Raw genomic sequence first — 17,806 nt, 5'->3', positions numbered from 1 at the left:
AGACTCTGTTTTCTGATAGAGACATTTTGGTTGTAAACAGTTGCATAGCATAGAGAAATTCAACAGGTGCAGCTATCAGGACAGCTAAAGCTGTGCCTGCTGTATGTTGCAGTCCTTCCTGCATGATGCCGCTATTAAAGGCACAGGAGCATCTTTCAGAAACAGAGTTGACCAACCCATTCAAAAGTTCACTTTAGGGATGAGTGCAAATGTGGTTTTAAGGGTGTATCTTTTGTCTCACGCTTCCCAGTGTTTTGACCTTGGCTTCCACCTTTCCTTGGGCAAAGTGCTGAGGACTTACCTAGCAGCAGAGTCCCGGGCCCAAGCGTCTTGGCAGCAGGGCCTGTGCACCATTGAAGGAGCCATTGATGCCCTGGACCCACTGGGGGACAAGTCCAGGTTGATGGAGGCCAACCCTGCAGCTTACTGTCCTCCCCTGTGCTTCGACTACCAGCCTCATGAGGGCGACGAGGTAAGGGGCTGCTTATTCCTAGCCCCCTATAGAACATATCCTTTTGTCTGGTACTTATTCTCTCCTTGCCATCTCCAGGTGTCTGAGGTTCGGGCCGAGGGTCCCCTGAGAAATGAACTAGTTTCCCGCTTCCAGCATCTCCAGTCCCGCCTCAATGCCATCACCCTGGAGACAGACGAGGTGAGTGTCAGCAGAGAACAAAGTCAAGCCCATTCCCCTCTCCTCTGAATTGCTTGAGCCCAGAAATTCCCAAATGGTAGCCATGGATTCTGGTGGCGACTTGAACTGGGATTAATATTGTGCAAGACATATGGTAGGCCTAGTGTCTTCAGACTTCAGGCTGGGGTTCAGCCGACTGAATGTTCCTCCATACAAAGACAAAATGTTAAATCTTGGCTTCACATTTTAAAGAAAACACATTTAGGCTGAATTCCTTGCTGGGGAGTAGCAGTCTTAGCCAAAGTGGCAGAGCCACCACCACAACCTTGCTGCTCACTCAGGCTGCAGTAATGATCTGGAAACACTCTGCATGTCTTCAGAAGCATTGAGGACAAGCCACAGGGCTGAGTACTGGCTCAAAATAAGCACAAATGAGCACATAACCATATACAGAGGGCCTGCAACTTACACCCACTTTACATATACTACCGCAACCTTTTGCAAGTAGTGGAGAAATAAATGAATGAATTGGGGGGGGGGGCACTTGATATTCCTGTCTCCATTTATTTATTCCTCCGCCACCTGTGCACCCAGTGGGTTTTCCTTGTTTACCAGGCTCTGGGAAGGTCAAGTCAAGTCATTTTATTACGGTCAATGACCCGTATCAAGATAAAAACACCAATTATAAAATGTTAAAGCTCAAAATGAGATAAAACGCTATAAAATCACACGTACATTTAAAAAAGCAGTTCGGCGTGGTCATTTACCTGTCAGAAAGGAAACCCTGGGATGCTCCCAAAGCCTTTGCTCATATTTGGGAAGGCATCGCAAAGACTCTGGGAGTATCCCAGGGTTTCCTTTCTGACAGGTACGGTAAGTTTCCCTCTGCCTTGCAGGGGGAGGAGGCAGTTTTTGGGGTTCCTGATTCTGCATGATTTTGCCTTTGTGCGCGGACCCCCAGAACAGGCCCTGGTGGGCCAAGTGTATTTGAATTCATTTATTTTTTGCAATAGTGAAAGGTATCCTTTTGTATTGCACAGCTTTTCCTGGCTTTCATGTTGCTTTCTAGTGCTTTTCTAGTGTTGGGGCTGTTTCCTTTCTTTTTGGTGAGGTGAAGGAAGTGGCTTCAGGTCAGCAGCTAGAAATTTCGCAGTTGGTGTTCCTTTTGGTTAAATGGATGAGAGCCAGGGATACTTCAGGATTTCGCCCACACCAGCCATGCAATGCTTTGCTTCCCCCAAGGGTGCTCCTCTTGGAGTGTGGGAGAAAGTGAGGAATGTCTGTACAGGCACCAGTAGATTTCAAGGGTTTTTTTGGGAGTCTTCTCCCTTGGTGACCTCACTTTCTGCAGTGGAGTAGCGTGGGGGGTGCAGGGGGGGCGGCCGCACCGGGCGCAACATCTGGGGGGGGCGCTCGCACTCGCAGCTCTCTGCCCCTGCCTGGCTCACTCTCTCTCTCTCACTGCAGTGCTGGCAGGGCCCCCCAATGTTTCTGGCCTCGCCCCTCGCTTCTTCCTGGTGGGGCGGAGGCAAGGGGCGGGCCAGAGAGCAGCGTCAGCAGCGCCTGCTGACGCCCCTCGCCACTCTGCCTCCGCCTGAGTAGGAAGAAGACAAAGCGCGTGGCAAGCCGATCCATAGCGCGCTTTTTCTTCTTCCTACTCAGGAGGAGGCGGAGTGGCGAGGGGCATCAGCGGAGACGCCCCTCGCCGCTCCGCCTGAGTAGGAAGAAGCACACGTCGCGCTACGGAGCAGGTTGCCGGCGGCGATGCTCCAGCGCCCAGATCCGAGGCGCCCGGCAACCCGCTCCGTAGCGTGACATGTGTGTCGTGCGTCGTGATGCGTGTGTCAAGACACGTGACGCATGCACGCGATGGACGCTCCGCCCCCTTGGGGGGTGCCTTCTGGGTTGCCGCCCCGGGCAGCCAGAAGGCTAGTGACGCCGCTGACTTTCTGTTTTGCTTCCCCTCTACTCTTGATTGCTCTATGGCAGCAGAGATCAGTGGGTGTCCCTGGTCAGAGGAAGAAGCGCTAGGGGAGGTTGTCACTCACCCATCTAGGCAAATACTGTGTACACTCAGAATCACTGCTGTAGGGTAACGGTGTTTTGGAGGGCTTTGTGGAATATTTAGGAAAATCCAAGCCCTTTGGTTTTTATTTTAGGAACACAGTCAGACCTCATCAACCTCCAGTACGGAGGCAGTGGCTCTCCAAGTTTTCAGACAGTGTCTTGCACAGCCCAGCCTGGAGATCCCATTGGGGATCGAACCCGGCACATTCTTTATGCAAGCCAGATGCTCTGCCACTAAGCCATGCCCCCCAATATTTGAGATGAGTCTTATTCAGATAGAGCAGGATATAGAGCATGTAAATGAACCATGTCCCACATTCCATAGTTGTTGTTGTTGTTTAGTCATTTAGTCGTGTCCGACTCTTTGTGACCCCATGGACCATAGCACGCCAGGCACTCCTGCCTTCCACTGCCTCCCGCAGTTTGGTCAAACTCATGTTCGTAGCTTCGAGAACACTGTCCAACCATCTTGTCCTCTGTCGTCCCCTTCTCCTAGTGCCCTCCATCTTTCCCAACATCAGGGTCTTTTCCAGGGAGGCTTCTTTTCACATGAGATGGCTAAAGTATTGGAGCCTCAGCTTCAGGATCTGTCCTTCCAGTGAGCACTCAGGGCCGATTTCCTTCAGAATGGATAGGTTTGATCTTCTTGCAATCCATGGGACTCTCAAGAGTCTCCTACAGCACCATAATTCAAAAGCATCAATCCTTCAGTGATCAGCCTTCTTTATGGTCCAGCTCTCACTTCCATACATCACTACTGGGAAAACCATAGCTTTAACTATACGGACCTTTGTAGGCAAGGTGATGTCTCTGCTTTTTAAGATGCTGTCTAGGTTTGTCATTGCTTTTCTCCCAAGAAGCAGGCATCTTTTAATTTCGTGACTGCTGTCACCATCTGCAGTGATCAAGGAGCCCAAGAAAGTAAAATCTCTCACTGCCTCCATTTCTTCCCCTGCCTTGTTTCATAGTAGTTCCATAGTAGTCAGTGGGATTTACTGAGAACAAAGCCCACTGCTATTTGCCTTCTATCTGCTATAGCCATGCTCCTTTTTAGCAGGAAGCGATGTACAAATTTAATAAGCCTAGAGCTTAACCTGCACTGCACCACCCAAGATCCAGGGAATGTGTGTGTATGTCCTTAAGACCTTACTAGGTAGGCATTATGGTGGCAAATGTTTGGTCCCAACTCCACATTTGCTGTGATAAAACAGGGCAGCTGGGAGGCACATACAGTAGTTAGCTAGTTTATAGTTTGCCAAATTTATGAATATATTATCACAACTAAAAGTCTCAAAGCAATTTAAAACGGGAAAGGAGAGGATTAGCAAATGGGAGCCCTCCCATCAGATGTCAAAGAAATAAATAACTATATGACATTTAGAAGACATCTGAAGGCAGCCCTGTTTAGGGACGTTTTTAATGACTGATGTTTTAATGTATTTTTAATCTTTTGTTGGAAGCCCAGCCAGATGGGCGGGGTAGTAATAAATTATTATTATTATTATTATTATTATTATTATTATTATTATTATTATTATTATTGGGGTATACCCCTTCCTGATCCCACTGATTTGCCAATGTCAGCTGCCCCCATGACTTACTTTGGTTTTGGTTCCTTCTTGTTGCTTTTTTCCTTTAAGAAAAGAATAGCTGGGGGTCATTTGCAGGGAACAATTATTGGACAGGGGAAAGCTAATAATTCACCTTCCATCCGCACTCCCAGCTCCTTCATTATAAGGGAAACAGTGGATTCCCTTTGTTAAGCGCCAGCAGTCCATTAGGTACCTTCCACTGTCAATGGCTCTCGGTGTAGAGTTTTTTGCTTCCTTCCACAGGTAAACAAGACTCTGAAGGCCACCCTGCAAAGCCTGGTGGACCTGTTGGCAGTGGAGGAGCCAGAAGCACTGGATGCTTTTCAGGGCTGTCAGTCGACGGAGTCGCTCAAGTCTACCGGCTCCGACGCTGGCGGGAAGCAGGCATTGGCAAAGCGCCGGGCCAACCAGCAGGAGACAGAGAGCTTCTACATCATGGTACCTAGCCAAAGATTCTTAGAACCATTAACATTCAAAGTTATTTTGATGCATGGTGTCCTAAAGGTGAAATCCCATGACCCAAAATGAGAGCCTGTCTGCTCATCAGCCTCTTGCAAGTCCCACCTATGCAGTCCAGACCACAACATTCTGTGATGGGAAATGGTGCATAAGTGAATAGAGCAAGAGAGCCAAGCACAGGACCCTTGCATATGACATGGGAGCAGATACCTTTCCAAGCTGTGGCCATGCAGTTCAGTTCAGGGGATCCTGTTCTGGAGATCTCTCCCTGCCCCCACTTTTGATTAGGCCACCAGAACTTATGCCCCTGTTGGTCATGGCAAGGCTATCCCGAGTGAGGTCCTTTCTCTTGCCTCCAGAAGGCTTCTCTAGGTCTCCCCAGGGACAGAGCTGTAATCCCAGCCCCTCTTTCTATCTTAGAGCCTGAGGTCTCCCTGCTATCTTCTCTGATAACAGACTTCTTGGTGTCTCTTGCGCAGAAATTCAAAGAATATCTCTCTGGGCGAAGCATTCAAACCAAACTACAAGCAAAGCATGACCAGATGAAGGAGGCGATAGAGAAGGGTGAGAATGTGATGAGTAGATTGCCAGTCTGGGCACTGTAGCCTTGGGCTAGATGTGACATGGGAATTCGGGATGGCTTGGAGTACAAAAATTATCTGTAGTTTTATACATGTTTAATTGCCAGCCTTTCTTGCAAATAAACCCAAGAGTTTGTGAAGTACTGAGGATCTCTGCTAAGAATCCCCCAGGCTCCCCACAAAACTGCTGTCTCCAGGGTTTCTTATAGGAAAAGTGATTGCAGGTATTCCAGCATCAGGGTGAAGACGGATGTCCCTTTTTAGAGGAGCTTTGTTCCCTCACCTCCACTCATTTCAAAGAGACACACAGCATGTGCATCAAATTCTAATTGGCTGGCCATCATACTTTAGGAAGGCTGCCTGTTCCTCTTCCCCTTCTCAAACTCCTAGCAGCTGGCACATTTACCAGATCAAATGTAAATCCGGCATTTTAAACTTATTTAGGATTTTACATTGTTTTAGAACACTATAAAAACTATTCCAAGAGGTGAAGAATTTGGCTTTTATGGTTGAAACAAGTGCTGGCCAATCAGCACTGTGCACAGCCTTGCTTAAAAAAAGCAGGAGAGGAAGAAGCCTCGTTTCATTGGCTAGACCTTGTGTCAATCTGTGCCATTCCACTTTCTGATAATGAGCAGGCTGTAAATGGCCAATGGAGGTGCTTCCATCACATGCTTGCTGATGAAGCTGTGTACATTTGTCTTCATCATACATTTGAAGTGTAAATATGGCCACAGAGATACAGGACTCCAGATGCTAACTTCCCTGTCTTCTATTTCCTTGCTCTCCCAGGTGCTGCTGTGGACCGAGAACTGGCCAGGTAAAAGGAAACCTAAGGGGTCATGAAAATGGTGGATACTCACATGGCAGTGTTGGGGGTGGAGAGATGGGCACTCTGCGTATTGCCCCTTCCCTTGTGCCCAGTGGGGCAGTGAAGGCTTCCACTGTGCATTCTGTGGTTGAGGAACCAAGCAGAACTATGGGAAGGAGTCAGCTCTGGGGGAGTCTCTGACATCTTCCTTCCTCCCCACCCTACACAAACCTTGGTTCCAGGCCACAGTCCCAGCGCATCCGGCGTTCCCGCCCTCCCTCGTGCTGCCACCACAAGCTCTTCGAGGGTGACCTTCAGACCTTTTTGGAGGTACTGGCTGCTGCCCTGAGCTATGCCCTCCTGCCCAGCTCCTTCTAGCCCCGCTTTCTTGCCCTCTGCCTAGTACAAGAACTCTCTGCCTCCCTGGCCCTGCTTTTGCCTCTGGCCCTTCCCAGTTGCACCCGCTGCTCCCTCTGCTTGTAATGTGCTTGCTGACTCTGTCTCTCCTGTCTGTGCTGCCCCAAGGAGGAGGAGGCTGCAGACACGGAAGCAGGTACACGACTGGGGTGGGCAGGCAGGGCAGGGCAGGGCAGGGGTGGGCGGGAAGAGCAGATGGGACCAGCAACGCGACAGGCACGGAGAGGATGCTTCACTAGTTTTTGTGAAGAGAGTTTGCACATATTGGTTGTGTGTAACATGTGCACAAGTGTCTGTGGGAATATGAAGTGCTGCGTTTGCATGTGTGCATGCTTTGCACACCGAGGTGTGTGAAGCTGCATCCCCGTGGGTGCATGTGTGTGGCAAGCCTCCCTGCTTGTGTGTTTTTGCACGTGCTGCTCCCAGTCTCCTTTTGTTGTCGTTCTTTGTTTACTTGTAACAGGGAGCTCTCGGACTGCGCTTGTGATTAATAGCGACTGCATGTTGCAGCCACATGTTACCCTGAGTGTGATGGCCCCTTTCAATCCTCTGACTGAAATGGAAGGAGGAGATTGTGCTTCAGGTTGCGGCAGTGGGGAAAGCTTTTGTCAGGTGGGAGAGGCTGGCCAGGACGGTCAGGGGCATTTTCCCGAGCCCCCAGAATGGCTTAGGGAAATCACCTAAGCTCCACTTCTCATTTTTGATAGCTAAAGCAGTCATTCCCACGGAAGTGAGCTTGAGAGAGCATGTACAATGTGTGACATGTGTGACATCACTGCAGGGATAGAAGTGCACAGCGTGAGGGCATCTCTTCACACAGACATTACCAGGAAGAGGGGAGCAAGACACACAGCAGGGCAGCTCTGGGGCTCTTTGAATGCGTAGCCCCCCCCCCCATGTACACCTGCAAACAATATTTAATCTCACATGCAAAGAACAGACAATAGTGTATCAGCCCCATGGCCTATTCTTGTGAAAAATAAAAAAAGGGGACCAGCTTCCTATCCCTCATGGTGGTCGAGTTTGGAAACCCCTAAGCGGCCTGACAGGACTGAGGGAAGTTAATGTTTGACATCCTGTCTTGGCAAGGAAGCCATGGTTGTGCTCTCCAGATCACCCCTGCCTTAGAGGGACAATTGCATTCACTCTGGCACCATCTAGTGGAATTTCTAGGCCTTAACACTGTTACGGTATTTGCTTTGTCTGTGTCAATAAGCCTGAGTTTGACATGACTGGAAAGGCTCTTCCTCATTATTCAGAGGTCTCTCTACTCTGCAACTGAAGAGTCATTTGCAGTGCAGGGGAATGACATGTAAATGAGAGATTCCACTTATGCCTGCTTAGCATTTATTTTTTGCACGTCTGCAAGAGTCGCTTCTTCATTGTTGTAGGGTGCATAACAACAGTAACAATAACAATAATAGGAGTGGGGATGTATTTATAACCTGGAGCTATATAATAATATTCTGGACAGGGTGGAGCCATTTTCCTAGGTGGGACATGGTCAGAGCTGTGTATATACTGCTCTGAAAAAAAACACCCTGCTATAAATAGAACCAATTTATTTGGCCTGCAGAAGTCATGAAGGTGAAGGGAAATTGTGCACAATTCATTCTGGTCTTGCTAACCTTGGGGAGGTGAGGAGCTCCATAAGGCACTGAAGACCAGCCCCAGCCACTAGGAATCTGATTTGCATTTAAATCCCACCCTTTCGTCAGGAAACTGAGGGTATTGCACATGGGGGCTCTTCTCTCTTTCCTCCGCTTTCCACTTTGCCTTCACAGCAACACTGTAAGGCAGCTTAGGTTGAGAGACGGCAACTGGCCCATGGCAATCCACCAAGCATCATTGCAGGGCAGGGGGAGGGATTTGAACCCAGGTCTTCCCAGCAGTCTGATTCTACACTGCACTAGCTGGTAGACTCTCTCTCTCTCTCTCTCTCTCTCTCTCTCTCTCTCTCTCTCTCTCTCTCTCTCTCTCTATATATATATATATATATATATATATATATATATATAAGACAGAGTGAGAGATCCCTTGCTTTTTATAGAGCTGAAGGTGAGAGATCACCTTGTGCATTTGCATGTCTGGGAAACAGAGTTAGGGCTTGAACACTATGGAAATAAAGAAGAAGAAGAAGAAGAAGAATACTCACAATAGTAATAATCATATATATAGCATTTTCATTATTTCATTTCTTATCTCTTATCCTAGTAATTCTAACAACAGCCCTGTAAAGTAGGTCAGCATTCCTCTTCCCATCTTGAGGATGGGGGGCTGAGAATGGAGAGTGGTTAGCCTAAGGCCAAGGAATGACTCCAAGGCTAAGATAAACTCTGAACTGGCAATGTCCCTTCCACACTATACTGACCAAGGGAGAAAATAGATGTAATTACTGTATTAATACAGTAAATAAGTATATTCACAATCAAGAAAGCTGGGATTATCAGGAAGCTGAATTCTGCACCCAAAATTATGCTCTATGCTTTTGATGGGCTCCTGCGGAAAGGGAGCCATCCACACAGTCCTGGTTGTTCTGTGATGAAGCTGCTCTGTGACATTTTCCTTTCCTTTTCGTAATTCCAGAGCTCAGGCCAGGCTGTGCCCCTTGTCGTGGAGAGCTGCATCCGCTTCATCAATCTCCATGGTAAGCTGAACCCCTCTCCCCTCCTAGCAAATGCTTTCCTTTGGGGATTTGGACAAGACTTTCAAAGGGATCTCCAACTTGTGCACAGCAGTGAGTGGATCCCAGCAGTAAGGGGAAATTTCCTTGCTGAAAAATGTGTCTTCTTCTCCTCCCCAGGGCTCCAGCATGAAGGTATTTTTCGAGTGCCAGGGTCCCAAGCACAGGTATCAGAGATCCGGAATGCCTTTGAGAAAGGTGAGTGAGGCTTCTTCTCCTTCTTTCTTCTCCTCCTTCATCTAGTTTGTATACTGCCCTTCACCTGAAGATTCCAGGGTGGTTCACAAAAAAAAATAAAAAAAAAATACAAAATGAGAATACAAAATGCGTAATAAAAGAAAGACAAAAACAAACCAATAACCCCACTTCCCCAAGCACATTTAAAAAGCTGTAGAATTAATCAGCCAAACACCTGGCGGAAGGGAAATGTTTTGGCCTGGTGCCTAAAGATACCGTATGTAATGAAGGCCCCAGGCGAGCCTCCCTGGGGAGAGACTTCTGCAAGTGGGGGGCCACCATGGAAGGTGATAAAGTGTGTAGCAGAGAGAGAGAGAGGAGGGCAAATTTGATGAGCCTTAGAGTTTGCCAGAAGGTGGAGAAAGGGCAGTGGTGGTGGTGGTGGGGGTCACAGTTTCCCATGGGGCACAAAATATTGATCAGGGGATGTACAGGAGCCAGGAGTCAGGGGAGAAAGGACTTGGAAGGATGTTGCGCCAAGGGAGGAAGGCGTAGCTGATGTGCAGGGGAAGAGCGAAGCAGTGAAGTCAGTGTGCTGGCTCTGGAAGGAGCATATGAAGCATATGAAGGCTGATTGCTGAAGAATTGATGCTTTTGAATTGTGGTGCTAGAGGAGACTCTTGAGAGTCCCATGGACTGCAAGAAGATCAAACCTATCCATTCTTAAGGAAATCAGCCCCGAGTGCTCACTGGAAGGACAGATCCTGAAGCTGAGGCTCCAATACTTTGGCCACCTCATGAGAAGAGAAGAATCCTTGGAAAAGACCCTGATGTTGGGAAAGATTGAGGGCACTAGGAGAAGGGGACGATAGAGGATGAGATGGTTGGACAGTGTTCTCGAAGCCACCAAAATGAGTTTGACCAAACTGCGGGAGGCAGTGGAAGACAGGAGTGCCTGGCATGCTCTGGTCCATGGGGGTAATGAAGAGTCGGACACGACTAAACAACAACATGGAGCATGTGCAAGGAAGCCTTTCCTTCATTGCCTAGATATTGATTTATTTTGTTTACAGTATTTATATGCTGCCCAATTGCTAAGGTTCTCTGGGTGGCTAACAGTAAGTTTGCACCATAGCTTTCCTGCAGAGACATGGGATTATTAGTGGGAGGTGATTCTAGGCTAGAGGTAATGCAAGAAGTTACCTCATAGCAAGTCCGACTGTTGGTCCATCTAGCCCCCCATTGTCAACATTGACTGGCAGGGGCTCTCCAGGAATTCAAACAGCCTGGGATCTTTCCCAGCCCTGTTTGAAAATTCGAGCAGTTGAACTTGCATGTATGGGCCTCTGAAGCCTGGGTTCCACCCACTGATCTAGCGCCCTTCCTCTAGAATGATTTCCTCTGAAAGACACCCACCTTTCTCTCCAAATCTGTGACACAATTATGTATTTATTGCTTCTATAGCATTCTCTTTTTAAATATCATACCCAAAAGGAATCTCAATACAATTTCCATGCACAATTATTTCCTCCTTTATGCTCACAACAGCCCTTTGAGGTAGGTTAGTGGGAGAGGCTAATTCGTCCAAGTTTAATGGCTGAGGAGGAGGGATTGTAAATAATAACAATAACAATAATAATTTATTCATACCCCGCCCATCTGGCTGGGTTTCCCCAGCCACTCTGGGCGGCTTCCAACAGAAGTATTAAAATACAATAATTTATTAAACATTAAAAGCTTCCCTAAATAAAGACACTCTCCTGAGTCGAAATGCTTTTGCTCCTGCAACACAGCGGTTCAAAGGTGATCAGTGAACAGATTTATATCCCGCTCTTCAAGAGAAAAAAATTGTACTCACAAAATTACGCTACGACATAATAAAATATAAATTAGAGTCATTTAAAACTTCAAAATATTACTTTAAAAAGTGCAAACGTAATAATAATTCAGAACAGCCTAAACATATAAAACTAGACCATAGCAATGTTTCTGGAACTCACTGTATCATCGGCCACTGAAGGCCACAGTAAAAAGATGGGAGAAAGATCTTTGGGTTCATGAGAGACCATGTGATAAGGTTAAGAAAGGGATTGCTGTAATGACTGCTCCCTCTCCACCAGGTGAGGACCCACTGGCAGATGGCTACCTGCAGCATGACTTGGATTCAGTAGCTGGAGTGCTGAAACTGTATTTTCGGGGATTGGAGAAGCCACTCTTTCCTAGTGACATTGTCCCTGAGCTGCTGGCAACAGCCCGTAAGTTTGTGCGCAGATGTGCAGACCCGTTTTATGATTCTTGTTTGTTGATATATAGTGCCTATAGTAACTAGTGTACATGGGGTTGACATTATGGCACACACGTACTTGATCCTAGTACAGCTTATGGTTCCAAATGTTGACAGTGCTGTACAGAAATGACAAACGGAAGTGAGGGGAAAGAGGAGGGACTTTTGAGCTGCTGAGACTCTCAGTTGTAAGAAACAAACCAAACCCCTGTGTTGCAAACACTGAAGTGAAACCAAGAACAGAGCAATATGTGGCCAAATACGAACGGACAGAATGTATTTACAACATATGTAATGTCAAACAAGACTAGAATATATAATATAATTCACATGAAAACAATTCCAATAGGTTTCTGGAAGTCCCTGTTGATATGAATGGAACCAAATGGCAAAAAGTTATTCAAAAAGAAGCAAGCTGAAAAGCTTTGTATTGCAAAGTTCCAAAGTAGTTAAGTAGTCAGCGAACTTGTTGTATTTACCCATATGATGGATGTGGTATGTATTCAGCGATTGTACTTTATTGTATATTTTGTTTTCATATTGTTAAGTAGATATAGGACATTGTACCTCTAATTTTTTACAGTTTATGAAATACATCAATTTTCTGTTTCTGCACTGAATGTTCTCACGAAACAGTGCAACATTCCGGAAACACTGTCTGACTAGTTCACTGAATACTTCAGTTACTATGGAACTTTGGAATACGACAAGTTCGCTGACTACTTAACTACTTTGGAACTTTGCAATACAAAGCTTTTCAGCTTGTTTCTTATTGAATGACTTTTTGCCATTTGGTTCCATTCATATCAACAGGGACTTCCAGAGACCTATTGGAATTGTTTTCATGTGAATTATATTATATATTCTAGTCTTGTTTGACATTACATATGTTGTAAATACATTCTGTCCATTCGTATTAGGCCACTGTTGCTCTGTTCTTGGAGACTCTCTGTTGGGCAGAATGGAAAAGTCTCTAGGTCTCAGCTGCTGGAACAATGGCATGACTTAATCATGAGAACATTTCAGATACTTCTGAAGGTTAAAGCACAAATAATACACCAAGAAGCAAGAGGAGGCAGACCAAGACCTGGAGACTTCAGCTGTGTGTTTGTTTGCTCAGCAACTTACAAATCCAAACTCAAATGCGGGACCTCATGGCCTCTTTCTTTGTGCATGTGTTTATGTGAATCCAAGTCCGATAAATGCTGCCACCTCTGATGGTCTCTTCTCAGAACTCGAATCTTCAGCCGAGCGTATCTCCCACCTCCGGGCTCTCCTTTCCCAGCTCCCACCTGCTGTGTTGGTGGTCCTGCGGTACCTCTTTGCTTTCCTCAACCAGTGAGTATCTAGATGCTGGGTGGCCAGGTGGAGACAGCGAGAGAGAGAGAGTGCTTCCTGGGGCTAGGAGGGCCCCTCCCCTGTAACACACACCTTCTTCTTCCTCCCTCAGCTTGTCTCACTATAGCGATGAGAACATGATGGATCCCCACAACCTAGCTGTGTGCTTTGGCCCTACCTTGGTGACGGTCCCTGCAGGCCAGGATGCCGTGTCGGTGCAGCCCCACATCAACGAGGTGGTTAAGTGCCTGATCATGCATCACGAAGCCATCTTCCCTGGGACCAGCCAACTGCCCGGCCCCCAGTATGAGAAGGTCATGGCCCTGGCTGAGGAGGAGTACTGGTATGAAGGGGCGATGGGGAGAGGGTGGGTGCTATGAGCCAAAGGAGCAGTGAGGGGTTGTGTGTGTGTGAAATTTGCATGTGGTTCAGCACAGCTGGGAATGGCTCATTCCTCTGTCCCACTGGAAAGACCCCTGCAAGGAAATGGTAACTGTCTCACTCATTTATTTCCCTCCTTCTTGCTGACAGTGATGTGTTGCCACTGGAAGCCACAGCAGAGGAGCCTGAGACGGAGGGGACCCCTGAAACACCAGCTAGTGAAGATGGTGAGTGGTGGCAAAATATGTGCAGCTGGGGTTACCATATGCCCCAGATTGCAGCCCATGTGGTAGAACCAAAAATGCCCACCACCCCAGTTACTGAAGGCAGCACTACTGGAAGGACATGGCCTGGGTCACAAATACACCCACAGAGAGGAGCGATACATATAGTGACCAGCCCATCTCCAAGTTATAACAATAATATTAGGTGAGCACCCCTACAGTATACATTATTCCAATGGCCATTTCAGAAGCCACTTGAAATAATATTTGACCTCCTGTTTAATAATGTGTTATGGATGCCCCCTCGTTTTTTATGGACACGCAAATACTAGAACTGGCTAGATCTGCTTTGTCACCAAGAATTCTCTGGGGTCATAGTCTAGCTCAGGCTTTGCCTTGGCATCTGTCACAAGTAATTGACAACTACCCTGAGGTGGGAAAGATCCTTGGGAAGAGCCCTCAGTTCTACGTTTAAGCCACAATGTTTCCTTTTGGGATGTGCAGAAACCTCTTGCCCAGGCCCAAATTGAGAACATGTCCAACTTCTGGTCTTGTGCCTTCTTGCCCTCCCAGAGTGTGACTCCCAGTCCGAGACTGTGCCTCGCTCTGTTTCCGCGGTTCAACATGAGGAGCGCTTTATGCCACAGCGAGTGGGCCCAGTTGGCTGGCGGCGAGGTGAGCGTGGCAGCAACCGGGGACTAGTGCCTCCCATTGTCCTGCCTGACAGGTGAGTGGCACACCTTGAAGGGAAGACCTGGGGAAGAGAATGGCAATTGGCTCGTGTGAAGAGAGTTACTTACTCCTAAACTGTAAAGCTAGGTTGAATGAAATTAGCTATAGTAGTGGAAGTATCAAGGTCAATGGGGATGAAGTTTTCCCGAAGTCCTCTCTGCTAACCAACCAAAGCACATTCAAAGCACTGGATGAGGACACCCCCTGGGTTGAGTGCCAGTGGGTCCCTAACTCTTCGTTTCTTCATTCCCACTGTAGCCCCAGTTCATATCACCTGCAGAAAGAACATGGTTTGATCCCTGGTCTCTCCAGGTCCCAGCCAGAAGAGAACCCTGTCTGTAATCTAGACAGTGGTTGTCAGTCCATGTAGATAATACTGACTAAGGTGGACTATTAGTCTGATTCATTAAAAGGCAGCTCCCCTATGTTCCTTGACACTGGGAACGCAAGGGAGGAAGGAGCTCTTTCTCAAAAGCCAATAGCAGCCATGTGGGGCCTGGTCGAGGTTAGGGATGTGGTTGGGGACAAAGAGCTAAAGCTATATCCCTGCCCCCCACCGCCTAATATGCCACATTCTTGATCTGGGTTCCTCTCCCTTTTGACTGCAATTTACTTTATAAAAAGCCACTTGCTAATTGCATGAATGGCATCCTGTCTGAATGTCTGAGTGTCTCCACTCTTGGGCTGTTGTTGATGCCCTCCAGCAACTGCAATTCACTTGTCTTATTTGGAAGAAAGGGTTCATCTCCCCCCCCCCGTGGGGGGCGGGTTTGCCAAAAGAAGTTTATGGAAACCTCTGACACCATCAACTGTCCTACAACCATGGCCTTCGTCTTTGTCGTTTCTTTGGGGCTATCCTACTATATACAGCACCTCATTGTTCCAGGCAACTACCGGTAGTTGTGACACCTTGTAAATGCTTTCCTCTTTTTGAAGGGAAACACTTTCATTTGCTGAGGTGGCTCTTTTTACTGCTTTTGACAAAGAACGGCTGAAGCCGACTACCAGTCTGCCGCCAGCACTGATTGGCGAGGAATCCTCAAGCTCCGAGATTCCTGGCGCTGTGAGGGAGGGGAGGAACTGCGAGAGCAATGCGGCCCCCCAAAAGAATCCCAGATTGAGCTTTCTGGTGGCGTGAGAGCTCGGCTGCGCTTCAAAGTGACACCTCTGCTCCCCGGTAAGCTCTTTTTAAGAGCCCCGAGAGAGAGCGGAGTCAGAGTCGTGGGCGCCATTTTCAAGTATACCGCTACCCTCACAGATCGAAGCTCCGAGCCGGCAGCGGAGGAGTGGTGGATTTTTGTTTTTTAAAGGATTTGAAGACATTGGACACCGTGAGTAACAGAAAGAAATTTAAGGAAAAAAATTCAACTGAAAAGAATTGGCCATGGGAGGAGATTTAAACAGGAAGTCGATCTCCCCATTGAGAGAACGGTGATGCAGTTAACTTGCCTGCAGCCGGAGAGTTTGACAGGACAGGAATTTAATAACTTCCAAGGATTGGACTTAAAACCTTCCCCCTGAGGCAGGGTAAAGGCGAGAAGGATTGATTACATTAAAATCCCTGTAAATTTTTAAACTTGGACTGGGGAAAGCCCCCCAGGAACTGGAGTTGGGTCCCTGGAGGGATCAGCCAGCCGCCATTATGACATCACAATAGGAAGGAATTTGTTTACCTCTTTGAGGCTGAGAACTCTTAACTTTTTTTTTATTTTTTTTATTTTTAAAAAGATTTTTATTTGAAAAGTTGATAAAACAATACATTACATCTTCAAATCGGTCCAAAAGCATTCTTGTACATTTTTTGAGTATCGAAATTATGTAATATCAGGAGAGAAAAGAAAAGTAAAAGAGAGAGAGGAAGAGGTGAGGTGTGAGTAGAAAGAGTGATATAGAACCATAGGGAGGGATAAAGTAAGCAAATACCAAAAGAAGAAAAAATACAAGATAAAAATAAATGCACGAGAGAGAAAAAAAAAGGGGGGGGAAGGAGAGAACAAGAAATAAACGGAATAAGGGTAAGAGGGGAAGGGGGGAAGAAGAGGGGAGAAAAGAAGAAGAAAAAAAAATTATATAAAGGTCTACTTGAAAAAGATCATCTCGAGGGTATAGTGCTTCCACCGCTTTCAGCACAGTATTTCTTGTTACATTTTCATCCACCTGTTAAAGATATTTCAATAAACATTTTACCTTTAAATCTGTCTAACAATGTATACTGTATAAACACTACTCATCCTTACAAGGTTATTCCAAACATAACCATGTTTTTGTCCCCTTGTCTGTTTTCGTTAAATAGTCATTTAAACATTCCCATTGTTTTTTAATCCTATTTTTTGGTTTTTGTCGTATTGTATCTGTGAGTTTCGCCAACTCCAGATATTCACATAGTTTGTTTACCCATTCCCCTTTTGTTGGTATAAGGGTACCTTTCCAATATTTAGCAAGTAACATTCTGGCGGCTGTCGTCGCATATAGAAATATATTGGTTCTGTCATATGGTATTTCACTACTTATGATGCCCAGAAGATAAGATTCTGCTTTTTTAGAAAATGCTATTTTTATTAACTTTTGGATTTCGGTATGTATCATGTCCCAATATTTTTGCACGTCTGGGCATGTCCACCACATATGAAACAGGGAGCCGACCGCACTTTGGCACCTCCAACATTTGTTGCTCGTGTTCTTGTTCATTTTTGCAAGCCTGTCCGGTCCCAAGTACCATCTGTGGTGGAGTTTCATAAAGTTCTCTCTTAAGGAGTAACAAGATGTGAACTTTATACTGTTTTTCCAAAACTTCTTCCAATCGTCTATGCCTATTTCGTATCCAATATCTTGTTCCCATTTGCACATATTTTTGCTTTTCACTTCATAATTTGTTTCTGATTCTTCTAAGAGTCTATACATTTTGGAAAGTAATTTTTCCTTACTATTCAAAATTTCTTTTTCAAATCGTGTTGACTTATTTTCAAACCCCCTAGTGCTTTTGTCTTTTTCGAATGTTGCCTTAATTTGGAAATATTCCAACCATGATACACCTTTATCTTTCAATTCCTCATAACTTTTCAGAATAATATCCCCATTTACAATTTCAGTTATTTCCCTGTATGTCAGCCAGTTTTCTTTTTTGTAGCAATTTAGGGTTGCATTCGCTTCCAGCGGCGACAGCCACCATGGTGTTCTTCCTATTATTCTTTCTCTTGTTCTTTCCCACACTTCTGATAATGCTCTCCTAATCGTATGATTTTTAAATCCTTTGTGGTTTTTGCTCTTATCATACATCATATAGCCATGCCAGCCGTAAATTTTGTTATACCCTTCCAACTCCAGGGTGTCAGTTGTTTTTAAGACACACCACTCCCTCAGCCAAGTCCAACAGGCCGCTTCAAAGTACCTTTTCAGGTCCGGTAATGCAAAACCTCCAGCTTCTTTCGG

At 46.3% G+C, this 17,806-nt stretch overlaps 1 protein-coding gene across 2 annotated transcripts in view; it reads left to right on the top strand.

Annotated features, from left to right (window-relative positions):
* The window catches only part of ARHGAP4 (Rho GTPase activating protein 4), a 65,929-nt gene that overhangs the window by 35,353 nt on the left and 12,770 nt on the right, over positions 1-17,806 (top strand). Inside the window, exons 7-19 of one of the 2 annotated variants that reach the window (XM_035140828.2) lie at positions 251-472; positions 551-652; positions 4,534-4,728; positions 5,229-5,313; positions 6,123-6,150; positions 6,384-6,471; positions 9,145-9,205; positions 9,362-9,439; positions 11,539-11,673; positions 12,935-13,040; positions 13,153-13,383; positions 13,572-13,648; positions 14,219-14,372. In XM_035140828.2, the coding sequence (XP_034996719.2) occupies positions 251-472; positions 551-652; positions 4,534-4,728; positions 5,229-5,313; positions 6,123-6,150; positions 6,384-6,471; positions 9,145-9,205; positions 9,362-9,439; positions 11,539-11,673; positions 12,935-13,040; positions 13,153-13,383; positions 13,572-13,648; positions 14,219-14,372 (1,562 nt within the window). Of the gene's footprint in view, positions 1-250; positions 473-550; positions 653-4,533; positions 4,729-5,228; positions 5,314-6,122; positions 6,151-6,383; positions 6,472-9,144; positions 9,206-9,361; positions 9,440-11,538; positions 11,674-12,934; positions 13,041-13,152; positions 13,384-13,571; positions 13,649-14,218; positions 14,373-17,806 lie in introns of those variants that run through there. The other variant, XR_004694080.2, reaches the window with a different exon arrangement.

The sequence above is a fragment of the Zootoca vivipara genome, chromosome 16 (assembly GCF_963506605.1).
Source record: "Zootoca vivipara chromosome 16, rZooViv1.1, whole genome shotgun sequence".
Lineage (NCBI taxonomy): Eukaryota > Metazoa > Chordata > Lepidosauria > Squamata > Lacertidae > Zootoca > Zootoca vivipara.
The sequence above is the reverse complement of the archived record's forward strand: the minus strand, read 5'-3'. Positions and strand labels throughout refer to the sequence as shown.